Source organism: Dictyostelium purpureum (genome assembly GCF_000190715.1).
Source record: "Dictyostelium purpureum unplaced genomic scaffold DICPUscaffold_449, whole genome shotgun sequence".
NCBI lineage: Eukaryota > Evosea > Eumycetozoa > Dictyosteliales > Dictyosteliaceae > Dictyostelium > Dictyostelium purpureum.
Genome location: NW_003519783.1, coordinates 1 through 23,925, shown reverse-complemented (window position 1 = coordinate 23,925; position 23,925 = coordinate 1). Strand labels below are relative to the sequence as shown.

Here is a 23,925-nt window from a genome sequence, read left to right as displayed (position 1 = left end):
TTGTTTCATTTGTTTGTTATCTTTCTTTTTTTTTTTTTTATTTTAGAATAAAAAAAAAAATTTAAGCGAAATTTTATAAATTTTTATAAAAAAAAAAAAAAAAAAAAATGGTAGTACTGTAATATAATATTAGTATTCAAACTATTTTAAAATAATGAAAAAAAAGAGAGAGAGGAAAAAACTCATAAAAAAAAAAAAAAAAAAAAATTAAATCATCAATATAGTTTAAATTCGAAAAAATATCTTAGCAGTGTAAATTATAATATTTTTTTTATTCAGACAATGAGCAGCAAATTAGAAAGCTCCGTGCATGGCAACTTTTAAAAGTTGAAAAGGTTTTAGTAGGATATCAAAAAAAAAAAAATAAATAAAAATAATAATTTTGAAAATTTAAGTCCACCCAAAAATCATTTTATATATTTTTTGTTTAAAATATTGAACCTGTGACGCAATAGGTGACGAAAATCGTTTGAAAAAAAAAATTAAAATTTATTTAAATTAAAAAAAAATACGAATACACCAAATCAACCATTTAAAATAAAATGAAAAATTATGAAAAGTATCTTAAAAGAAAAAAACTTAAAAAAAAAAAAATGGTTCGAGAAAAGAAAGCGTTTTTGTTTTTTATTTTTAATTTTTTTTTTAAAATTTATGTTTTTATCCATTATTATTTCATGTTTTTTTTTTAGGTTTGTGGTTTTATGGTGTTATATTTTGCTAAACCAAAACACATATACGAATTATTATGGGTCAGTTTTTTTTTTTTTTTAAAACCAAAATTCAAATCTAATCACCAATGTATAGATATCATAATTTTTTTCGCATACCAAACTCGATTTTTTGACCTTTTGGTTCAATGATATCGTTTGTTATTTTAAACAACGGTTATTTTTTTTTTTTCCCATACAACCAATGAAAATGACCAGGTTTTTGTTAACATAAAAAGAAATAAACATAAAAAAAAAAATAGATCTATTAATTAATGGCTATAAAAATTAATTTATTTATTAGCTTTTTTAAAAGTTTATTCGTTTACAACAAAAATAAAGCAGTTTTTATCGAAACAATTGATTTGTAGTTTTTCAGGGAATCTATATAAAAAGAATGGGATTAGTATAAAATAATAGGTTTATTTTTTAAAAAAAAAAAAAAAAACAATTACCCAATTGCTTCATTATAGTCAACAATTCCATCATTATGGTTGTATTTGAAAAAAATTTTTCCATGGGTTATAACTGAACCAGTACTATCTTTTAATGAAATTTGGCAGTCAACAAACTCATCCTCTAAAAATAATATTTTGTATTAGTATTAAATTTAAAAAAGATATGGAAAATATTTTGTATACAAACTTTTACCATGAAGAGTGTGAATAATAAGGGGAGCTAAAAATTAAAAAATATTGTAAGTAAATAAATAACAAAATAAATGATTTAAAAAAAATATTAGTATTTACCATAGTCATTACCAGATTGATAGGTTTGTATATCGCATTCTAATGGAGTAATTGATAGGGAGTATTGTTTCTTTGAGGATTGAAGTTTAATATTTGCAAAAAAAGTATTTTTTTCTATTTCCTTTACTTTAAATTTGAATTGATTTTCTGGGAGGATATTGCAGGAGTTTGGATTAAATACAAGATATTTTCCTTTTGAAAGGTCATCATCATCTCTTGGATTAAAATTATTATCAGTCCAAACCAATAAAATGGTATCCTTTGAAACAAAGCATCTTTTATAATGTGTTTTTTCGTTGGTTTTGCTTGTATCTGTAAAAATGGTTAGTGCAGAATCTTCATTATTGTCATTTGGATAAAGAGTTGCATAAATCATTTCATCTTTTTTATTAAAACCTAAATTTTCACTATTATTATTATTGGTTGCCATTGTGGACATTTTATTATTTTTTTAAATTTTACAAGAACAAAAAATAAATAATAAACAATAAATTTTTAAATAATTTAAATATTATATGAAATAAAAAATGAATAGTAATAATTTGAAAAAATAAAAAAATAAATTAAAAATTAAATTTAATTTGAAAAAATAAAAAGAATATTTATGAAATTCATTGTGGGGGAAGTAAATAATTAAAAAAAAAAAAAAAAAAAAAAAAAATTTTCCCCAATTTATTGCTATTTTGTATGATTAGCTCTCACTTAGTTTATTTATAAATAAAAGAAAGAAATAACCAAATATAAAATTCTTTTGATTTATCTTTTAAAAAACACAAAAATAAAAAAAAATAAAAAAAAATAAAATTATTTTTTTAAAATTTTTTTAAAATTTTTTTTTTTTTAAAAAATATGTTAAATTGTGTTTTTAATAACTATCTAAAATAATTTTTCATTGTTATAAAACCTTATATAAATATATTGTTTAAAATGAGCGATACAAATAATAATAATAATAACATACCAGCCAATACCAATAATACCAATAATAATAATGTATCAGATACATTTTCACAAAAAGCTGCAAATGATATAGCAACACCAGTTCTTCCAGTACAAGAGGACCTTCAAAAGTCAACTAAAGAAATGTTTACTAAAGTTTCAGATTATATAAAAGGGGAGCTATCAAGTATGTTTCACAGATATATTTCTTTTTATTTAATCCATAAATTAATAACCTTTTATTTTTTTGTTTTCTTAAAATATAGCTACTGTTGCCGATTACAATTTATTAATTCAAATGAATAATATAACAACATCCAAATATCAAGATATGACAAATATAACTAAAGGTCTTTCAGTTTATATGGGTGATTTAAAATTAAAATGTAAATATTATATTAATCATACTAAATTCAAATTATAATAATAATGGTAGAATAATGAAATTAATAAAACTAATAAAACAAATTTTCATAAATTTAAATCAGATGAAGAATTTCAGCCATATTTTGAAAAAATTAATGAATTAGATAAAAATGTGACCGAATTAGAAAAAACTGTACAATTATTAGACGAATACACAAAAAGATTAGAACAAAAAGTTAAAAATATTGATAAAAGTGCTTTACTTCCAGTTAAACCAACACAACCACAACCAACACAACCAGTTCAACAACCAGTCCAACAACCAGTCCAACAACCAACACAACCAGTTCAACAACCAGCCCAACCAAATACTAATCCAGAAACAAACTAATATTTATTTCTTAAACCAAAATAAAATGAAAAATAAAAAAATTAAATAATAATAACCCCCTTTGTAAAAATATTTCTCTTTAAAATATTTAATCTAGTTTTTTTATAAATAGTTTCTTTTTATTTTAATTAATTTTTCTTTTATATTACAAATCTAAAGATTTTTAAAATTTATTTGAGGGTGATGCTTGATCGTTCTTTGGCATTGTAATTTGCATTTCAAAAATATCTAAATCTAATTTATCTTCTTCGGTACTCTTTTTGATTGAAAATGAAACATCATTTATGCTTACTTGCCAATATTTCTGTAATAATATCAAAAGGTTTTGATGGGGGATTCATTATATAGTGTATTAATATATTGAACCAAAATATATTTGTCTTTGTAAAGATATGTTATTTTATATTATAGTACATACAGCAACAACTTCTAAAACTTCACTTTTTATTTTACTTATATTATCGTCTTTAATACTTCTTGCTCCTCTTTGTTCCTTTAAAAAAATTTGCATTCTTTGAGATGCTACATTGGCAGATAATTGTGATTCTTTAACTTTAAAAATATTGGCAAGTTGTTTTAAATTGAAAATTTTTGACATTTTTTTTTTATTATTAGAAAATGAATAAATAAATTAGTTTTATAAATGATTAACTCTCAAAAATTGGTGGTAAAAATTAAAAAAAAAAAATTAGTAAAAAAATTTAATGAAAAAAAAAAAAAAAAAAGATTTTTATTTTTTTATTTTTTAAAATAATTGTGATGTTTGTATAATTTGATAATTATTGCAAAAGGTTTTATTTTTTTTATTTTATTTATTTTATTTTTCGCTATTAATTTCTAATCTAACAAGAATATCAGTAATTACATCACTATGTGGATTGTCAGTGAGTGCAACTTGAGCAAGTATGGTTTCATATGGTAAAAGTATTGATATATTGTAGGATTCTTTTGAAAGACGTGATAATAATGTTGCTGCTCTTTTTGAAACTTCAGCATTTTCTCCTGCTGGTTTATGTGTTAATAAATTAATTAGATGTCTAACTAAGCCTGGATAGTGACAAATTGTGATTCTAATTTTATTTAAAAAAAAAAACGTTAATATACCATATTAATTTTGATGCATTTGTAAAACTATATATTGCTTACTTTAGTTTTTGAGAAGCCTTTGCTAATGATAATAAAATTTGAAGGCAAATTAATTGAATTGATTGATTGGTATGACCTAATAGTTCAACAAGTCTACTGATAAGATTTGGTTTTTTATTAAATATTTCTTTTGGATCTTTAATGATTAATTCGATTTGTTGTGGGATTTGTGGGGTTGTTGGTTCATTGGGTGATGCTATAGAGTCTAAGTTTTCATTATTTGTGGGGGTTGTGGTGAAGGGTGTTGGTTGAACTGGAATTATAAATTGATCATAAATTGGTTTTAAAAGATTTTCGTCGAGAGGTAAACGATTTCTTTTTGCTTTACAAAGATATTCGATAGTTTCTATACATGCTAAAAGTTCATCATCGTCATCGAAACAATATATTGACATCTCTAAGAGGGAAAATAGTTTTTTGGTTAAAAATGATGCTGGGAGACTCTTTAATAAACTGAATGATAATTCGCCAAATGATAATTCTTTAAGTTGATTTTTTATAAAAATACCTTCATTATTTAGTTCTAATAAAGTTGTTGAACCAGTGTTGCTATTTTCTGGGAATGTTGATGGACTGGAGACTATAGGTGTTGTGGTGGAGGAGTTTTGTAATGATGATTGAAGTGAATACGCTAAAGCGGATGGTTGTAATGAAAGGTGTTGTACTATTTTTGAGAAAATTTCAATAATATATCTTGAGGTGCTTGGGTTTAAGGTATTGATAGTTGATGGTACACAATTGCTTTTGGTTGTTTTGAATGGATTAAATTCAGAGTCAAACGAATTTTGTTTTACTGAAATACTCTTTCTTAATGATAAATATGCAGTGCCAATCTCTAACAATAATAAAACAACAGTAGGATTATTTGCTAAATATTGATCATTTGGTTTTAAAAGGGTTGAGTTTCTAATAATTGATATAACCTTTGATATTTTTGACATATCTTTATTAAATATTAGTTTATATTTTTCTTCATTGTTATTTTCATTTTCGTTATTATTTATCTTTTTAAAGTATATGATTGTATTTAATAGTGAGTCTAAAATGGTTGGTGTTGGATAAACTGATTCGCTAAAATCTTTTTCAATGCTAAATGAAAACAATAGTTTCTCTTGATATGACTTTGTTAATAATGAGTTTAATGCAAATTCTAAATTTTTTTCATCTTTTGATAACAAATAATCTATTAATCTTGAAAAATATGATTGATTTTCTATTCTTTTGTTTAATCTATCTGAAAAAAATGGTACTTCTGTTCTTTTTATATCTAATGATAATTATTGGGTTAATAAAAGTTTTTATTTATTTTATAAACATTATACATACATGCAGTATTACTATTCATATAAGGATGATATGTCATAGGGTTCATTTTTTGGTAATTTGCAAAATAAAATTAGATTTAATTTTAAAAATATTTAAAAATAAATTTAAAAAAATTTAAAAAAATGAAATAGTAAAAAAAAAAAAAATAAAAAATGAAAAAATTTTTAAAAAAAATTCAAAAAAATAAAAAAAAAATAAAAATTTAACAGCTTTTTTTTTTTTTTTATATAAGTATTTTAAAATACTTCATTTTCCATTTTCACTCAAACCACCAATTTTAAAATGAAAATTAGATACATTTTATTTAAATAAAATAATTTATTTGGTTTTTTTATTGTTTTTTTTTTTTTGAAATATGTACAAAAATAATTTATATTATAATAATAAATGATAATATTATAACACAATTATAATAATTTGGAAGATAGGAAACTTTCTTTGGTTGTTGTTTGTCAATGATTATAAATACTAATTATATTAGTTATAAAATTTTCTTTCCAACAGTCATTAGGGAAAAAAAATCATCTTTATCCACAGCACCATCATCATTTTGGTCGGCATATTGTATCATTTCTCTAAGTTCTTTATCGGTACATTCTTCACCCAAATTAATTGCAACAGATTTTAAATCTTCAAATGTTATTTTACCGGAATCATCTTTATCAAATAATTTAAATGCTTGTTCTAGAGTTGATAGTCTATCTCTTTTTGGCTAAATAAATAAATAAAATAAAATAAAATAATTAATGTATTAATAGTTAATAGTTTATAAATATGTTTCCAATAGCAATTACAATAATAATAGCAATATTTATAAATGTAATAGTTAGAATTTAATATGGTAATGATAATAAATTAGTAAATTTATAAATAAAGTTTTTTTTTTTAAAAATTAAAGATTATTTAACATTACAATTAAAGGTGAAACTAATTCTAAAAATGTGTTATATGTAATTGACTTTTGATTATTCTTTACAATATTTTTTGTGGGTTCTTCGATACCTAGTGCTCTAAATGCATATTTGATTTGATCTATATCGATTTTGCCTTCGTTATTCTTAAATAGTTCAAATGCTTCCGAGATTTCGGTAATTTGGTCATCTGTTAGTTTTTTGTCATTTGCCTTTACCATTTTTGAATATTTAAATATATACAGTTAATTGTTTTGTATGTGCAAAATAAATGAATTATAATAAAATAGTAACAATAATAATTACAAGAAAAAAAAAAAATAATAATAATTTTTAATTTTTTTAATATTTTTTTATTTTTTTTTTTATTTTTTAAATTTTTTTAAAATTTTTTTTTTTCCAAACGAATGATAAATAATTCTTTAAAAATCATAAATTAAAATCTTTATATAAATAGAAATGTCAGAAGTTATTGATACCACAACCAAAGTTGATGATTCAACAGAAAACAATAACAATATAACCAACAATGAAAATCCAGAAAACAATGATAATAAAAAAAGACAATTTGTAAATAAAAAAGAAAGAAAACAAAATAAAAAAATAAAATCCAATCAAAATAATCAAAATAAAGAAAGAAAACCACAAAATAAAGATAATGAAAATCAAGATGTTAACGATTATGATGAAAAGAAAGTTATTTTCAGAGGCAAATTTAAATCATGGAAAAAACACAGTAGATTATTTGCAACTGACGAAAAAGTTAAAGGTCTTTTAATTTGTTGCGACAGCACAAGAGAGGCCCACAGTATTGGTGAAATTTTACCAATTCTTAATAATGTAATTATATTTTCAATTATTGTTTTATTTTCTTCAATGTTTTTACTAAATTTTTTTATTTTTTTTTTAGTTTGCAGATAAATATTTCCCAAAAGAAAATACAGACCAAAACTCAACTAAAGTTAATTCATACTATGATACAAAAGAACAAAATTTAGAAGGTACAACAGAGAATAGCGGCACAGAAATTAAAAAGAGAAAGAGATTTGAATTAATTAATTCAGGTTGTAGTGGTATCTATTTCATTAGCATGACTGTTGAATCAGTTAGTCCAATCGATTTTATGAATTGTATGTTTATTGATACCATTAAACTCCAATTAATTAAAAAGAAGTTACCATATGATCATTTAGACGAGATCATTAACAATTTCCCAGAATCAACTAAAAAAATGTTAGAAAATGCTGACCAATCCATTAAAATTAATGAAAGAGCAATTAAAAAGGTGTAAGTACTCAAATAAATAGTTATTATTCTTATACCTAATATTAATTTTATTTTTTTATAAATATTTTAGTACATTTACAAGTAAAGTTCAACCAATTTTACAAACTTGTTGTTCAGTCGATTTAAATGATATGATGAAAGGAATTATTGAAAATACAATTAACAAAGATAAACCAAAATCTTTTGCAATCGAAATTAGAAGCAGAAATAATATTCATTTTGATAAACATCAAGCTATCAAAGATATTGCCGCAATGGTAGATCCATCAATTAAAGTTAACCTTAAGTTCCCAGACACTCTTATCCTCATCGAGGTTGTTAAATCATCTGCTGTAGCTTCAGTTATTCCACAATATAGAAATTTATTTAAATTAAATCTTAGAGAATTGGTCAGATTCGGAAATAGTGCCAATAAAAAAGTTGAAGAACCAGAATCAAAAGTAGAAGAACCAAAAGTAGAAGAATCAAAAGTCGAAGCATAAAAAAAGAAAAGAATAATAAAGAAATATGCAACAATAAATAAATATACAATAAACAAAATACACTAATACGAATTAGTTGTATTTTTTTATTTATTATTTAATTTAGTTAGACTATTAATGATTCTTTTTCATTGCTATTATAAATAATTGGTTGTTGTTGTTGTTGTTTTTGTTTTTTTTCCTTTTTGAATACTATTTTTAAACCCTTGTCGAAATTATCCAAAGATTTAGCACTATAAATAATTACCAAAGTTCTGATTAAAATTGAAATGGAGCAAAATAATAGCAGTGGGAATGCATCGAGAATACCTTCTATATTAATGATTAAGGCATATGAAGTCGAAGCTATTTTCCAAATGTCGTAGGCTAGCTGTATCCATGAAGTTAAAAGAAAGGTTTTAATTAACTTTTTGTTTTCTTCTTTAATCGATTTATATCCAACATATGACCAGACTATATTAATAAAAAACAGTATTATTATTATTATAAATTCTAAAATAAACTCCATAAAATAGAATATAGCATTGATGAATACTATTCCACATAAAAATATATCCATTTTAATTAGAGATAAAAATATTTGATAGTTTTTATATAATTCTATATTTAAAAAATATAATAATTAGTAAATATAATTTATTAACATTGTAGATGGTGCTTTGAGTTTTAACTTACTTCTTAATTCGATACTAGTGCCAATTTTTCTATATAGCTTCCACCCAAATCTTTGATATGATAATATCCCCAAAACAATATTTAAAGGTATGAAAACTATGAATGATATAAATCTAATATAATTTACAATATCTCTGTTTCTATTCCAAATATGAAAGAATTGATATACTCCTCCCAATGAAATTGTGGACATTACTAAAATAAATGAAAATAATTGAAATTTATTTTCATTCCAAATCTTTTAAAAATTCATCAAATTAGTATCATTTTTTTAAATTTTAAAATTTACGTTTATTTATACTTACAGAATCGAATGAATAGTAAAATAAAAATAATGATGTTAATAAACCAATCATTGAAATTTTAACATTTTCATCAAACCCATTCCATGAAGTAAGTCTAACTACAAACATTGAAAACCCAAATACCAATTCTAAAAAAACACAAATTAAAAATACTTTTCCTATAGTGGGAATATCAAAAAATTGATTTTTCTTTTTCTTTATAATTTTATATTTTAAAATTTTAAAATCTTTTTTAAAAATACATAATATTATGAATTATTACTTACTCTGGGGAAAGCATCAAAGAAAAGTTCATCATCTTTTATAACCTCATTCGTAATACTATTATCAATACCATTGATACTATATAAGCTGTTGTAATAGCCGCTATTTTGATTATTATATATATGATTGGTATAGTTATTTTCATTATTTACATTGTTATATGATGATGGTACATATGGTTTTGGTACCGATAAATTGAGTGGTACTATAACAGAAGATGAAGATAAATAATATTCATTTCTATTACTGTCATCTAAAAAATTATTATTATTATTATTTTTATTATTATTATTATTATTATTATTATTATTATTATTATTATTGTAGTTGTTGTTGTTATCAGAAGTAATCATTATTGATTTTAATATGGGACTATTAAAATTATAATTGTTAAATATTTTAGATTCTATCCTATAGGTTTTTTTCAATTATTTTATTAAAAGAATGTTATTAGAAATAAAGAAATATTATTATTGTAATGTGAAAGTTTTATTATAATAAGAATAAATAATTTATAAAAAATTAAATAAATATGAAAGAAACAGTTGTAATTTTAATTTGTTAAATTATAAAAAATTAAACAAAAAAAAAAAAAAAAAAAAAAAAAAAAAAAATTTAAATAGTTGTGATATTATTAATATTATTATAGTATTTTTATGAAAAAAATTTAATAATCATAAAAAAAATAATTATTAAATATTATTAAACATGTTTAATTTAATAATTTAATTTTTATTCTTTTATAAAATTAATTTTAAAAAAAACAAAATTAATTTAAATTTAAAAATTTAAAATTATTTACAGATAATATAATAAAAATAAAATATACTTACATTGTTGAATTATACAATGACATTAGAGTAAATAAAGAATAATTAATTTAAATAGTAATAATATTTAAAATTATAGATTATATATTTAAATTTAAAAAAAAAATGGGTGTGGGTGTATTTAAGAGGGTTTTTAGAAAAATAATAAAATAAAAGTTTATAAAATATTTAAAATCAAAAATATATTAAAAAATAAATTTATATAAAATAAAGTATATATTTACTCTTTTTTTTTGAATCTGAAATTTTCTTTTTCTTTTTCTTTTAAAAAATTATATAAAAGGTCTAATGTTTTTATTTAAATTAAAATTGTTTTTTTTTATTTTTATTTTTAAATTTTATATTTTTTTAATAATTGTAATTATAATATGAAAACTTAATATATAAAATTGAAAAAAATAAATTAAAAAAGAAAAATGATTATATTTAATTTTGTTAAATATTATGAAATTTGCATTGGAGGTTATTTAGTTTAATAAACAAATGATATGATGTGGTGGCACCACAACTAAAAATTTTAAAAGGGTTAAATATGATTATTGGTGGGTGAGTGGTTGGGGATACCACCATAACTTTTTTTTTTTGTGTGGTAAATTACATCTCATAGATTTCTAAAACATGTAATAATTAATAAAAATAGAAAAATAAATAAATATTGGGAATACCAGGATTTTAAAAATCACATTTCTTTTTTTGTTTTTCTTTTATTATTAATATTATTAGTATGGTTACATAGTATTAATAATTTTATTGGTATATTTTATTGAATGTATACTTTTATTTAGTTTCATCATTTATTGGTTTATCGGTATTATTATTATTGTTATTATTATCATTATTATTATTACTATCTATATTTTCATTATATTTATTTTTAACTATTACATTTGAATCACCAACCCATTTTTTTTTTGCAACTAATTCTGTTTTTGAACTTTGTCTAACCAATGTATCAATCATAAGTTGTAGTGATGATACTAACTTGTCGCAAACTTCGTCTGATTCACCTAATGATTTCATTGAAATAATAGTAGCCTCAAGTGTTGAAATTCTATCAACTTGAGGTTGACTTCTTAATGAATTAAACATTGATTTAAATTTCAAGTCACCAAATTCTAAATGGATCTAAAAAAAAAAACATATATTAATATATGTAAAAAAATATATTATAATTATTGTTTATTTTTATTAACTTACTCTGGTAATATCTTCCGGTATTCTTTTATTAATAGATTTAGCCTGTCTCCATGTGCCATCTGCAATAATAATTGTAAGTTTTTCTAATTTTTCGACATCATCTTTTTTACTAAAATTAATATTTCTAATAGTTTCTGTAATGGTTGTAATATCGTTGTTTAAACTTTCATCCTGTTCTTGTGTTTGTTCTTCATTTTCCTCTATTTCATAATTGTTGTTATTTCCACAAACTTGATCACTATTTACATTTTTATTATCCAAATTAATTGACTTTGATTTTAATACATCTTTAATATTTACACTATTTTGCGAGGGAAATAAAACAAAAGTTGAATCTCTTGAGCATTTTGCAATTCTTTTGAAAAATAATTCTTCATCATTTCTTTCGCCAATAATAAAGATTTTAGAATTGGTACCGATATTATCATTTTCGCAATTATTTAACTTTTCATTATTATAAATTGTATTTTCAAATGAGTTATTTTGTTGTTGTTGATTCTCTTCTAATTTTTCAAAATTACTTTTATCTGAAATTAATACAACTTTTCCAGTATTACTTGCTTTGGTCCATTCGTTGGGATGAAAACAAAATATATATTCGTGCTTTAACTCAATCTTGTTTTTAATTTGTGGGCAAATACAATTTACATTTAATAACCAACATGTTGTGCATTTGTTGTCATGTACTAAATAGTTTAGCTTTCTTTCTCTTACACCATCATTAATTGCAGCATATAACATCTTGTTGCTTTCTTTATCTTTACTTTTTCTAATTTCCTCAAAACTTTTAATTCTTTCTAAATTTTCTTGAAATCTTTCTTTTTTAACTAGAGTTTTATGACTTGGTGGTTTACCATTTTTTCTTTGATTTTTATTAATTGGTTTTTCTTGGTCTGGTGAGCTTGTAGTTAATGGTGACAATGATTGGTTATTATTGATATCATTATTATTAGTATTGTCAGTATTTACTTCCATTATTTTTAAAAAATTATTGAATGTTGCTTTAAAAGAAAAATATCTTCTATTTAGCATTCAAAGAAAAAAAATAAAAAAACAATAGATAATAATAGATAAATATGAAAATGTTTATTTTTAATTAAAAATTAATAAAATAAAAATCAAAAAAAAAAAAAAAAAAAAAAAAAAAAGAAATTTTTCGTTTTTTTTTTTTTTTTATTTTTATTTTAATTATTTTTTATTTTTATTTTTTATTTTAATTTTAACAATATTATTATTCTTTGTATATTAATAGATATATTATAAAATGAATCACATCAAAAGAAATAAACCAAATGTTTTAATTACTGGTACACCAGGCACTGGTAAATCATCATTAGCAAGTGTTGTTGCCCAAAATCACGAATTTCAACATTTTGATATTAGTACATTAGTTAAAGAAAAAGAATTACACGATGGTTGGGATTCAGAATTTCAATGCTATTATTTAGATGAAGATAAAGTTTTAGATTATTTAGAAGATACAATGGTTAAAGGTGGTTGTATTGTTGATCATCATAGTAGTGAATGGTTCCCAGAAAGATGGTTTGATTTAGTTGTAGTTTTAAGATCCGATGTTAAAATTTTACACGAAAGATACGAAAAAAGGTAGGTTAATTTTAATAATAAATAAATAGGTGAATATAATTATATATATATATTAATATATTCATAATTTTTTTATAACAGAGGTTATATTCCAATTAAAATTGAAAATAATATTGATTGCGAAATTATGGAAATTATTTTAGAAGAGGCTCGTAACTCATATAAAGAAGAAATTATTGTTGTTTTACCATCAAATACTTTAGAAGATAATGAATCAAATCAATCAACCATTGCTGATTGGATCCAAAATTGGTTAGAAAAAAATAACTAAAAAAAGAAAAAATAAATAAATAAATAAAAAAAAAAAAAAAGAATTTAAATTTCTTTTATTTATGTAAATATATTGGTATAAAGTGTTTGTACAATTATTTTATAGTATTTATTATCTATTATTTATTTTTTTTATTTGGAATATTTATGAATCATTTCATCTTCGTATGCTTTTCCATTTGGATCAAAATTAATTAAAGATTTGGTAATATTTGGTAAATCTAGACCTAAAGCTTGAGAGATGAATGATGCGATTTCAATATTGTTGACATTACCCATTAACATTGTATCTTTATAATTATCGGTGGTATATAATTCATCCTTCTTTTCACGTTCTTCAAATTTCTCTGGTGAAATTTTATCGCCATAGGTATAAAGGTTGACATCAACACCAGAGTGACCACCGGTAGTGAAACCAACATGAGCATAGTTTGAAACAATACGACCAATTTGTTGATTAATAGCTCTAAATCTATTACTATCTGTATCTCTATATTGAAGGAAACTTAATATCTTTTCTTCTTCTTCTGGTTTGATGGTGATACCTGTATATTGATGGATAACTTGGGTAACATTAACATCTTTGGTTGCATTGGTGGTGATTATTCTTGCCATTTCATCGGCTGATTTGGTAACTTGAAGTAATGTTTCTGGAGACCAACTGTACATTGGATGACCATCAATTTCTTCTTGATATGCTAATGTAAGACCACCAGTTTCATGATCTGCTGTAACGATAACAATGGTATTGCCATCCTTCTCTGCCCATTCTCTAACGAGTTCGAATGTATTATCAAACTCTCTGGTTTCGTATATTTGGGTTGGAGCATCATTTATATGAGCAGCAACATCAATTTTGGAACCCTCAACCATTAAAATAAAACCGTGCTCGTTGTTTTGGTTGATAAGATCAAGTGCTTTTTTAGTCATTTCTGATAATGATGGAACGTTTTTCTTTAAGATTGGATCATTTAAACGATCGATTTCCCATGGGATGTTGTAATCTGCAAATAGACCCATAATTTTGCCACTTGCGACATTGTTCATTTGTTCTGTTGTATTGACAAAAGTGTAGTTGTATGATTGAATCTTATCAAAGTTGTCACCAAAATACATTTTTCCACCACCTAAAACAACGTCCAAGTCCTTCTCCAACAATTGGTTGATGATGAAATATTCATAATTACGGTTAACAGAATGAGAGAAATAGCAAGCTGGTGTTGCATCAGAAATACGAGTTGTAACAACGACACCAGTTTTCATTTGCTTTAATTTTGCAGCCTCAAAAAGTGTACCAGCAGGCTTATTTAAATGATCAACACCAACAACATCATTTGTAGTTTTAATACCACTTGCATAGGCAGTAGCAGCAGCAGCACTATCTGTAACATCGTTTGAATGTGAATATGTTCTAACAGTACCAACTAAATATGGATCTAAAAATAATGATTTTTCTTCTGTGAAATCTTTGCTAAATGAAATTCTTGCCATTGTCAATGATGCTGGTCCCATACCATCACCAACCATCATAATAATATTTGTTTTTTTAATTGGTGGTTCCCATCCTCTTGGTAATAAAAATGCAATTAATAATACTACTGTTGCTATAATTGCCAATGATATTAATAAATAAAATATTCTTTTATGAACTGAGGTAAATCTTTGTTTTTTTCTAAATAATTTATAAAGTTTTATAAGTAAATATTTTTTTGGATTGGGTTTATTTAAAAAGGAGAATATGATAGTTTACGTAAAATCTTCTTCAAGTAAAAAATGTGACATTCCATTATTTGGTGGTGTTAAACTTGTACCATTATTTGCATTGTTTGCTCTATTAGCACCATTATTATTTGGAATTGGTATAGCTGTTTCCTGTTGCTGTTGTTGATGATGATCCATAATTATTGTATCTTTAAAAGAATATTTTAAAGATATTTAGATTTTTTTTTTTAATTATAATAATATATATATAATAAATATCTATTTACTATGTTATTTATTATTTACTATTAACTATATTATTATTGTTTAAAGTTTTAAAAAAAAAAAACTTCTTTGATTCGAATTATTGATATTAAAAAAAGGAAATAAAAAAAAGATAACAAAAAAAGGTTTTTAAAAAATGTTTGAATTAATTAAAAATTTAAAAAAATAAAATAAAAAAAAAAATTTTAAAAAAAAAGAATTAATTATACTGGGTGGGGTAGGGGTAATTGTTATGTTTAATATGGCGTTGTGAGTTGTAATATTATATAATTAATTTTACTGGTATGTAATATTATAATACAAAAAATAAAATTATTGACACCTTTTCATAAAAATTTATTCTATTATTATTTCCTTCCTATATTATTACTATTAAAAAAAGAAAACAAAAATAATAAACTATTTTATTATAAATTATATTTTAAAAAATAAAAAAAGAAAAAATTAATTATTATAAGTTGCGTTATAAATTTTTAAAAAATGAAAAATAAAATAAAAAAAAAAAAATATTTTTTTAAAATTTTTTTTTAATATTTTTAATAAATTTACTAATTTATTTATTTGGTATAAGAAGAAGATTTAAATTTAAATCCAAATTAAAAATTAAACAATTTTTACAATAACTAAATCACTTTGTGCTATAAATACAAAGTTTTAATCTTAGTTTTGTGTTGTGTGGTTCATTTTTATTTTTTTTATTTTTTTTTTTAGTCCAAAATTTAAACATTCATTACCAATTTTACTTTTTTTGAAAAAATTAAAAGTATGCAGTTTATTATTATTTAATTTATTTTCCAAATTTTAATTGTTATTTTCAGTTTTTGGTATATCATATCTAGATATAATATAAATAATAGTAATAATAGTAAAATCTATATTTTCAAAATGTACTCTATCATCACAAGAAATATTAGAAATATTACACCAATTTCCAAAAATAGATTAAAATCATCATTATTCATTAATTCAACTAGAGTTACTATTCAAATTAGAGCCTATTCAAACCAAACATCAAATATTACTTTATCAGCTTCAATGTTTGTTTCTTTATAATTTTGATTAAATTTCATTATCATTGGTAATTAGCAACAATATAGATCATTTTTATCAAGTTCACAATCATTAATAAATTAATAATAAATAATAGCCATATAATCATATAATAATAATAATATAATAAATAAATATAATCAGTAATAACAATGATTTATGATTTATGATAATGAAAATATACACACAAGGAAAGGATCTGCATATATTAATTTTTTTTTTTTTTTTTTTTTTTTTTTAATTAAATTAATTTTTTTTTTTTGTATTTTTTATAAATTAAAATTTTTTTTTTTTTTAATTTTTTTTTTAAAACACAACCCATAAAATGGAAAACAGTAATAATAATAATTTATCAGAAGAAGAAATTAAATATAGAGACGAAACTATCAAGGTTTATAAAGATCTTCTTTCAATCCCAACAGTTTCAAATGTATTCTTCACCACACCAGATGAAAATGGCAAGGAATTAACTACAGCATCAATTATTTTATCACAAATTGATATTGTTAATAAAAAATCAAAGAGTTATATGTCACAAAAAACAGTTTTAAATGATAGTAATAAAGTTGTTTCATCTGCCATTCAACAAGAGTTAGTTACTCCAATGGTATCTATTTCCCCATCAAAAAAGAAATTACTTACAATCAAAGATAATTCATCAGGTGATACTTTTGATTATTCATTTGACTTGAGTGATAATACTCATTTAGTTACATCAATTACTTCACGTGACGTTCACAAAAAAATTTTAAATGATGGTATGTGATTTTAAATTAATATATTATTACAATTCGATATACTAATACTAATAATTTTTTATTTTTTTTATTTTTAATTAAAAATAATAATACATTAATATTCAGAATGGTTTGGTCAATTTTCATGGTCACCATGTGAAAACTATGTTGCCTTTATTGCAGATTCTAAATTAAATATTACCGGATATTTCGACAAAGAGCCAAAGGATAAAGAAATTGGTAAACAATTTGTTTATAGAGATGATTGGGGTGAAACTTATCAACCAGTAGCAAATCCATCTATTTTTATTTTAGATATTGCCAAAGAACAAGTTTTTCCAGTTGAACCATTCCCAATTGATAAGGTATCTGCTGGTCAAGTAATTTGGACTCCATGTGGAAAAGGTTTAGTTTATGTTGGCTGGGAGTTTGGTGATAGAAAGCTTGGTATCAGAGCATGCTTTAACAGAATGAGTTCTTTATTCTTTTTAAATTTCTCAGAATTCATGGCCAACAAAGAGGAATTGAAGGAACAACAAAAGAAAGATCCAAAAGCAAAATTAACAAAGCCATTAACTATTGTTGATTTAATTCCAAATGGAAATAATGGATGTTATCGTTCACCTCGTTTCACACCAGATGGTAAACACTTGGTATTCCTTGGTTTTGACGAAAGAGTTTATCCCCATAATACTTGTTCAAAGATTTTTAAATTCACATGGAATTGTGACTCAATTAATAAACCAGATCAATTAGCAGGTCCAGTTCAAACTCTTTTGGATTACAAGAATTACAGTGATGATTTCCCAGGTATTTTTGGTCATGGTTTCCAACAAAATGCATTTATAAACGAAAATACTCTTCTTTTTGCCTCACCATTTAGATCAACACAAAAGATTATTTCATTCAATATTGATACCAAGGAATTAAATGTATTAGAATTGGACAGTAACAAAAAAGAAAATCCAAAACTTTATAACCTCTTTGATATTGACTACAAGAACAAGAGATTATTAATTACTGAAAGTGCAAATAATGAACCAACCTCAGTTTCAATAGCCTCATTAAAGGATAAAACTAAGGGTGCCACTCAAGATAACATTGACATTGTTAAAATTTACTCCCCAAAACCATCAGAATCATCTAAAAAGATTTTAGCATCATTCGATACTACCATTCATAAAGTCCCTGTAAGTACTCCATCACCAGCACCATACGAGGCCGTAAAAGAATTTGAACTTCTCTACATAAAAAACAAAGAAAAAGAATCCCGTGGTTTATTAGCATTCATTCATGGTGGTCCACATGGAAATATGGATGCAGAATATCTTACCACTATCACTTATCTTGTATCTCTTGGTTATAACATCATCCTTCCAAACTACAGAGGTTCCACTGCCTATGGTAAAGATTTCAACGATGTTTTACCAGGCCACATTGGTGATATGGACTATGAAGATTGTGTTCAATCAATAGTTTACACTATCGAAAAGATTGATACATCAATTGATAAAAACAAAATTGGTGTTATTGGTGGTAGTCATGGTGGTTTCTTATCAGCTCATCTTAGTAGACACCCATTGGTTAAAACTGCTATTATGAGAAATCCTGTTATTGATATTCCATCAATGTCAACTCTTTCTGATATTCCAGATTGGTGTTTCTTTGAAGCTGGTATCAATCTTTCAGACCCAACTGCTCAGTACCATACTTTGCCATCATTAGAAGAGCTTGAAAAGATGAGAAAATGTTCACCATCTTATCACATCTCAAAAGTTAAAATCCCATCACTCTTATGCCTCGGGGAAAAGGATTTACGCGTCCCACCAAGCCAAGGTCTTTTATACTATCGTATGCTTAAAGAAGCTAAAGTCGAAACTAAATGCCTTTGGTATCCAGGTACTGGTCATTCATTAGACTCAATTGATGCCAGATTAGATCAATGGATAAATATTTCTCTTTGGTTAAAAAAATATTTAAATAATTAATTATATATTTAAACCAAATTAAAATTTAAATAAAAAACATTACACTAGTTAAATTAAATAAAACAAATAAAGATGTATTTATACAGAATTTACAAAATTTATTTTTATTAGATTATGTTGCTTTTTCTTTTTTTAATTTTAATTCATTTAAACATTTTGGACATTCACAATTAAAACCATAGTTTTCAAATAGTTGTGATCTTCTGTCAATAATATCTTTTGATGTATCTGCATATGATATTGTAATCTCTTCACCCGGGTTTATTGGCTTCAAAAGTCTAATCTCTGCGGTGTGGTCATTTGGAAATTGAACATAGGCATTTGGGTCGCAACTATGATTAATGAAAGATGTCAAAAAATATAAACCTATACTTGATTCAGGTGTCGACATTTTGGTTGTTGTTTGATTTGGATCGATATCAATACCAATAGTATTTAAATAAAGAATTTGCATAACCTTAACAAACCAATCATAGTTAAATTTCTTTAAGCTCGATTCTTTCATTCCTTTTAATAAAGATCTTGAAAATATTAAATAGTCATCCTTCCATTCCAAAGGTGCAGGTTTATTTGCAAATGTTAACATTTGCAATGGAAACCAGGTTTTATTTGCAGACTTTTCTAAATGATATCCCATTAAAACTCTTGCTAAAATTTTACCTGCCAATAATGGAAATCTTCTTTTTTCTATTTGAGAATGTTTTTCTAAATAATGAAAACCTGAACCATTTGATTTACACAGAACGCTATGATATTGTAGTGATGCTTTTTCTTTGCATTCATTCGAGCAATATTTAACATTACATCCTTCACACTCTGTATGATTATTATTATTATTATTACTATTATTATTTTCTAAAGATTTTAAACAATGATTACAAATTTTATCATGATCTAATTTTATAATTGATGGGTAGCTTATAAATGGTTCCTCTTTAAATAAAATATTTGGTTTATTTGTTTCTTTATTTATTACAGGTAGTTGAGTGTTTTGTGTATAAAATAAACCTCTACCTTTTTTATCAGATTCTTTAATTTCAACAAGTTTATTATTATTTAATATAAATTTATATAGATCATTTATAACAACATTGTTGAGTTTGTTATTTGTGCAAAAAGTTCTTTTTATTAATTGATTAAACATTTTATTTATTATAATGCATATGAAAAATAAAAAATAAAAAAAAATCATTTTTTAATTTTTTTTTTCAATTTTTTTTTCAATTTTTTTTTTTAATTTTTTTAATTTTATTTTTATATTTATTAATCATTTTCAACGCACAAAGTATTTATGGCTAAGCAATAAAATTTTCAGTAAAGCTTTCTTCTCTAAGGGTTCTTTTTACTCTAGCAAATATTAATTCAATTGGGTTCAGTTCAGCTTGAACTATGGTAACAACTTGATCAATTTGACCTGCTAAAGTAAACAATATTGTCAATTATTTCAAAATAAACCAAACAAAAGAAGTAATTCTCAAAAATAATAATGAAATCAAAACACTTAAAACAGTATACAAGAAAAAGAAGATAATATTTTAAAAATTAGCCAATTTTTAAAATATTTTCTTCTTTTTCTTGTATACTGTTTTTAAGTGTTTTGATTCAGAGGAAGAAGAGGCAGAGAAAGAGGTGGATTTACTGTTAGGAGGGATCAAATGACTTGGTACCAATATGTAATTGGCAAATAATAAATAATAAATAAAATAAATGTAATTTACCTATTATTTTTATATTTAAACCAATTTTTATATTTATAGTTTATTTTATCAACAACTATTGCACTTATAGTGAACTTTTTTTATTTTTTATATAATTTTTTTTATTATTCGTTTCTGGTACAATTTGGGTTATTATTATAATAATTTAAAATATCTGATCTGTGGTTATGATTGGCGGCTATTTTAATTAATTCTTTTGAAGCATTGATACAATTGTTGATTTGAAAAAATAAATCAATTTCGATAAACGAAAATAATTCTTTTAAGAAATTTAAAACAATTGTGTTTCTAATTTCTATTGCATTTAAATCTGTTTGGTTTGTTGGCTCTAAAGTAAATTTCTCCATATTTTTTAAAATAATGTTATATTCATTTACCTCTAGTAAATATTTTATGTTGCTTAAAGTTTCGTTAAAAAGGAAATTGTAACTTAAAACACCTTGATTGTTTTGATTATTTTGATAAATGAAGACCATTAATACTTCTTTTATATTGAAAAATAATTCTTCAAAGCTACAGGCCATTATTTTTTCAAATGTAAAAGTTTCTAAATTATAATTGTTTTCAGCCCCATTTGTCGTTATATTATTTACTATATTTAAATTAGAGTAAAAATATTTGAATAGTTTGGGTGATTTTAAATAGATATAGTATAGTACATGATAAATTTCCAAATTGGTTTGAATTTGATTTTCTCTGAATAGTAAGTGGACCATTTCAACTTGCTTTAATGTTATATCTTTGATTCTTATGATTATCTTATAAAGGTAATTTAAAACAGCTTCTAAAAACAAACTTCGAGACTCTTGATTTTTTACTTTAGATAATAAAAATTCCATAAAGTTGTATATTGTATTGAAGTTTAAATTGGTATTTGGTTCAATTGTATAAATATTTTTCCTATAGACAATAAATATGGTTTGGAATTGTTGCTCGTTATCCAAGTTGTTATCTTGATTAAATGTGTTACCATTTATAACATAGTTTGTTTTATCTAGTATTTGTTTAATAAACTCGAATTCTGAATATATTAACGAAAAATATATTATCTGACTGATACCTCTTTGAAATCTATTAAAGTCCATTTCAACTTGTAAAATTATAGATTTATCGAACTGATTTGAAAGCATTAAATAAATGTTATAAAAATGATTTTGGTAATAAGCTGGATTATTATTTATATGATTTAAAATTGAAATTGCCTCTTCTTTTGATTTTTTAAAGTTTGTTTTATAAAATAAACCTCTGTATCCATTTAGCTGAACACCTATTTTTTGCTCCACGAACTTTAATGTTTCGATATCAACATTTAATACTGAGTATTCAAATAAAAACGGTACAAGCTGTAAAAATAATTGATCGAGTTGTGGTGTTATAAGTTGAACAAAATTATCTAAAAAATATTTCATTGTATCTTTGGTATCGATTGAATATAATAAAGGATATATAAATGTTTGAAATGTTGAATGTATTGATTGGTTATTGTCGGTTAAAATAACTTCTTTCCATTTTCCCACTATAAAGTCTATGTATTCCGTTTTTTCTTTTTCATTACTGAATGATATTTTAATTTTTAATCCACTATTTGACTGCTCTGATAAAAGTTCATTTTCGACCTGGTTAATAAATAGTTTATATTTATTAAATGAAAATTCTTCATATGTTTCAAACTTTAGATTAAATAATTGGTTCTTGAATTTATCTATTTCTAACAAAGACTCCAATACATATATATCACAATTTAATAAAATATTTTTGACGATTATTTTTTCGTTTGGAACCCTGAATGTTTCTTGGTGGTAATACAAATTCATAAATTTCAAAACTCTATCTTGATCATTCCTTAATACTATTTGGTCCAAAGCATTGCTATTATATTCGTTGAAAATACATTCTGATCTTGAATATTGTTCTAAAAGATACTCTAAACCCTCGACTGAAAAAGAAGTGAAGCTATAGAAATAAAGCGATGGTATATAGCAAATTCCTTTTATACTTTTGTTTTTTAAAAGAAAATGGTAAAAAAATGATTTCATTTCATTTGAATACTGACTTGGATGTAGTTTTTTTTGAATTTCTTCTAAAAGAATTAAAGTTAATTGGTATACTGAATCTTGATCTTTTTTATTTGCTTGAATTTCATCAATTTTTAATTGGGCTTGAAGTGGAATTTCTCTTAAATTGCATGCTAACTTGAAAAATGCTCTAATATAAAACAATAAATCTTGCTCTGTTTTAATTAACCCAAAATTACTATTTTTTATAAAATAGATGAAAAAACTTGAAACTTCATTTTTTTCTACAAGATTGAAATCTAACAGTATAGATTTAACTTTAAGAGATTTAATTGAGAAGAAACTTGTAAAATCTAACTTTTCCTTATCATCTAAGGCCTGGCCATAGTCATGGAGTAAGGTTTCATTTTTGGAGATGAAAAATTCTATCATTTCTAATTGAATATATTTATTTCTGAAAAGTTTTAACCAATACTTTTGATTACCAACACTTGTTTGTTTGAAAAGTATATTTAAAGCATCGATGTTTCCGAAATGAATAGCTCTTTCAACAGATTTACTTGAAGCAGGATAACCTTGATCCAAAAAAACTTGGAATGCCACCATGTTACTATTTTCTAGAGACAATGAAACAAGGTCTAATTCGATAGGAATAAAATCCTTCTTTTTTTCTAAAAACAGTTGAATAATTTCTCTATTTTTACAATGGTATATAAACTCCACAATCGAATCTTTATCTATCTTTAAAAACTGATTTGATATTAATTTATCTTTTAAAATTGACCATTCTTTATTATCATTTTTATTAAAAAATTTTAAATTTGAAATATGTTTAAATTTAATTTTATTTCCTAAATAATATTGTGATAAATCTTTATAATCTATTATTATATCCTCAATTGAAAAAATTATTTTTTTAAAAAGAAATTTATTGTGAAACACCTTCCAAAATATATGTTCATTTAAATTATTAAATAAATC

At 23.1% G+C, this 23,925-nt stretch overlaps 13 protein-coding genes across 13 annotated transcripts; 4 read left to right on the top strand and 9 right to left on the bottom strand.

Annotated features, from left to right (window-relative positions):
- Nucleotides 1–1,024: 1,024 nt before the first annotated feature.
- Nucleotides 1,025–1,895, bottom strand: DICPUDRAFT_84188 (uncharacterized protein; the record flags this gene model as incomplete). The annotated part of the gene is made up of 4 exons (XM_003293590.1): nucleotides 1,025–1,091; nucleotides 1,163–1,286; nucleotides 1,359–1,385; nucleotides 1,457–1,895. The coding sequence occupies 4 exons, from the start codon at nucleotides 1,893–1,895 to the stop codon at nucleotides 1,025–1,027; spliced, it is 657 nt and encodes a 218-aa protein (XP_003293638.1).
- Nucleotides 1,896–2,383: 488 nt separating this feature from the next.
- Nucleotides 2,384–3,152, top strand: DICPUDRAFT_158535 (uncharacterized protein; the record flags this gene model as incomplete). Its single annotated transcript, XM_003293594.1, has 3 exons — nucleotides 2,384–2,582; nucleotides 2,662–2,781; nucleotides 2,884–3,152. The coding sequence occupies 3 exons, from the start codon at nucleotides 2,384–2,386 to the stop codon at nucleotides 3,150–3,152; spliced, it is 588 nt and encodes a 195-aa protein (XP_003293642.1).
- A 163-nt stretch (nucleotides 3,153–3,315) lies between these two features.
- On the bottom strand, nucleotides 3,316–3,750 carry DICPUDRAFT_84186 (uncharacterized protein; the record flags this gene model as incomplete). Its single annotated transcript, XM_003293589.1, has 2 exons — nucleotides 3,316–3,456; nucleotides 3,571–3,750. The coding sequence occupies 2 exons, from the start codon at nucleotides 3,748–3,750 to the stop codon at nucleotides 3,316–3,318; spliced, it is 321 nt and encodes a 106-aa protein (XP_003293637.1).
- A 183-nt stretch (nucleotides 3,751–3,933) lies between these two features.
- Nucleotides 3,934–5,670, bottom strand: DICPUDRAFT_99722 (uncharacterized protein; the record flags this gene model as incomplete). The annotated part of the gene is made up of 3 exons (XM_003293588.1): nucleotides 3,934–4,222; nucleotides 4,299–5,565; nucleotides 5,625–5,670. 3 exons carry the CDS (start codon nucleotides 5,668–5,670, stop codon nucleotides 3,970–3,972), a joined length of 1,566 nt encoding a protein of 521 aa, XP_003293636.1. The 3' UTR covers nucleotides 3,934–3,969.
- A 435-nt stretch (nucleotides 5,671–6,105) lies between these two features.
- On the bottom strand, nucleotides 6,106–6,756 carry DICPUDRAFT_158532 (uncharacterized protein; the record flags this gene model as incomplete). The annotated part of the gene is made up of 2 exons (XM_003293587.1): nucleotides 6,106–6,336; nucleotides 6,538–6,756. 2 exons carry the CDS (start codon nucleotides 6,754–6,756, stop codon nucleotides 6,106–6,108), a joined length of 450 nt encoding a protein of 149 aa, XP_003293635.1.
- Nucleotides 6,757–6,994: 238 nt separating this feature from the next.
- DICPUDRAFT_158531 (uncharacterized protein) lies at nucleotides 6,995–8,304 on the top strand (the record flags this gene model as incomplete). The annotated part of the gene is made up of 3 exons (XM_003293593.1): nucleotides 6,995–7,375; nucleotides 7,446–7,822; nucleotides 7,893–8,304. 3 exons carry the CDS (start codon nucleotides 6,995–6,997, stop codon nucleotides 8,302–8,304), a joined length of 1,170 nt encoding a protein of 389 aa, XP_003293641.1.
- Nucleotides 8,305–8,410: 106 nt separating this feature from the next.
- On the bottom strand, nucleotides 8,411–9,901 carry DICPUDRAFT_42305 (uncharacterized protein; the record flags this gene model as incomplete). Its single annotated transcript, XM_003293586.1, has 5 exons — nucleotides 8,411–8,904; nucleotides 8,980–9,217; nucleotides 9,285–9,479; nucleotides 9,551–9,592; nucleotides 9,761–9,901. The coding sequence occupies 5 exons, from the start codon at nucleotides 9,899–9,901 to the stop codon at nucleotides 8,411–8,413; spliced, it is 1,110 nt and encodes a 369-aa protein (XP_003293634.1).
- Nucleotides 9,902–11,155: 1,254 nt separating this feature from the next.
- DICPUDRAFT_42307 (uncharacterized protein) lies at nucleotides 11,156–12,550 on the bottom strand (the record flags this gene model as incomplete). Its single annotated transcript, XM_003293585.1, has 2 exons — nucleotides 11,156–11,503; nucleotides 11,576–12,550. 2 exons carry the CDS (start codon nucleotides 12,548–12,550, stop codon nucleotides 11,156–11,158), a joined length of 1,323 nt encoding a protein of 440 aa, XP_003293633.1.
- Nucleotides 12,551–12,839: 289 nt separating this feature from the next.
- Nucleotides 12,840–13,451, top strand: DICPUDRAFT_158528 (uncharacterized protein; the record flags this gene model as incomplete). The annotated part of the gene is made up of 2 exons (XM_003293592.1): nucleotides 12,840–13,180; nucleotides 13,262–13,451. 2 exons carry the CDS (start codon nucleotides 12,840–12,842, stop codon nucleotides 13,449–13,451), a joined length of 531 nt encoding a protein of 176 aa, XP_003293640.1.
- A 131-nt stretch (nucleotides 13,452–13,582) lies between these two features.
- Nucleotides 13,583–15,232, bottom strand: DICPUDRAFT_42309 (uncharacterized protein; the record flags this gene model as incomplete). The annotated part of the gene is made up of 2 exons (XM_003293584.1): nucleotides 13,583–15,122; nucleotides 15,201–15,232. 2 exons carry the CDS (start codon nucleotides 15,230–15,232, stop codon nucleotides 13,583–13,585), a joined length of 1,572 nt encoding a protein of 523 aa, XP_003293632.1.
- A 566-nt stretch (nucleotides 15,233–15,798) lies between these two features.
- DICPUDRAFT_51071 (uncharacterized protein) lies at nucleotides 15,799–19,304 on the top strand. Its single transcript, XM_003293591.1, has 4 exons — nucleotides 15,799–16,199; nucleotides 16,255–16,473; nucleotides 16,823–17,244; nucleotides 17,350–19,304. Exons 2-4 carry the CDS (start codon nucleotides 16,322–16,324, stop codon nucleotides 19,209–19,211), a joined length of 2,436 nt encoding a protein of 811 aa, XP_003293639.1. The 5' UTR covers nucleotides 15,799–16,199; nucleotides 16,255–16,321; the 3' UTR covers nucleotides 19,212–19,304.
- A 19-nt stretch (nucleotides 19,305–19,323) lies between these two features.
- On the bottom strand, nucleotides 19,324–20,355 carry DICPUDRAFT_90323 (uncharacterized protein; the record flags this gene model as incomplete). The annotated part of the gene is made up of 1 exon (XM_003293583.1): nucleotides 19,324–20,355. One exon carries the CDS (start codon nucleotides 20,353–20,355, stop codon nucleotides 19,324–19,326), a length of 1,032 nt encoding a protein of 343 aa, XP_003293631.1.
- A 678-nt stretch (nucleotides 20,356–21,033) lies between these two features.
- On the bottom strand, nucleotides 21,034–23,825 carry DICPUDRAFT_84176 (uncharacterized protein; the record flags this gene model as incomplete). The annotated part of the gene is made up of 1 exon (XM_003293582.1): nucleotides 21,034–23,825. A coding segment is annotated over one exon (2,790 nt), but the record flags the coding sequence as incomplete, so codon positions are not given.
- Between the last annotated feature and the right edge of the window lie 100 nt (nucleotides 23,826–23,925).

What these genes read in the sequence shown, in the direction of transcription:
- DICPUDRAFT_51071 (XM_003293591.1), top strand. Translation starts at nt 16,322, where the DNA reads ATGTACTCTATCATCACAAGAAATATTAGAAATATTACACCAATTTCC. An exon ending in ATTACTTTATCAGCTTCAAT is followed by an intron (nt 16,474 to 16,822) that starts GTTTGTTTCTTT and finishes AATGGAAAACAG; the next exon opens with TAATAATAATAATTTATCAG. An exon ending in CAAAAAAATTTTAAATGATG is followed by an intron (nt 17,245 to 17,349) that starts GTATGTGATTTT and finishes ATTAATATTCAG; the next exon opens with AATGGTTTGGTCAATTTTCA.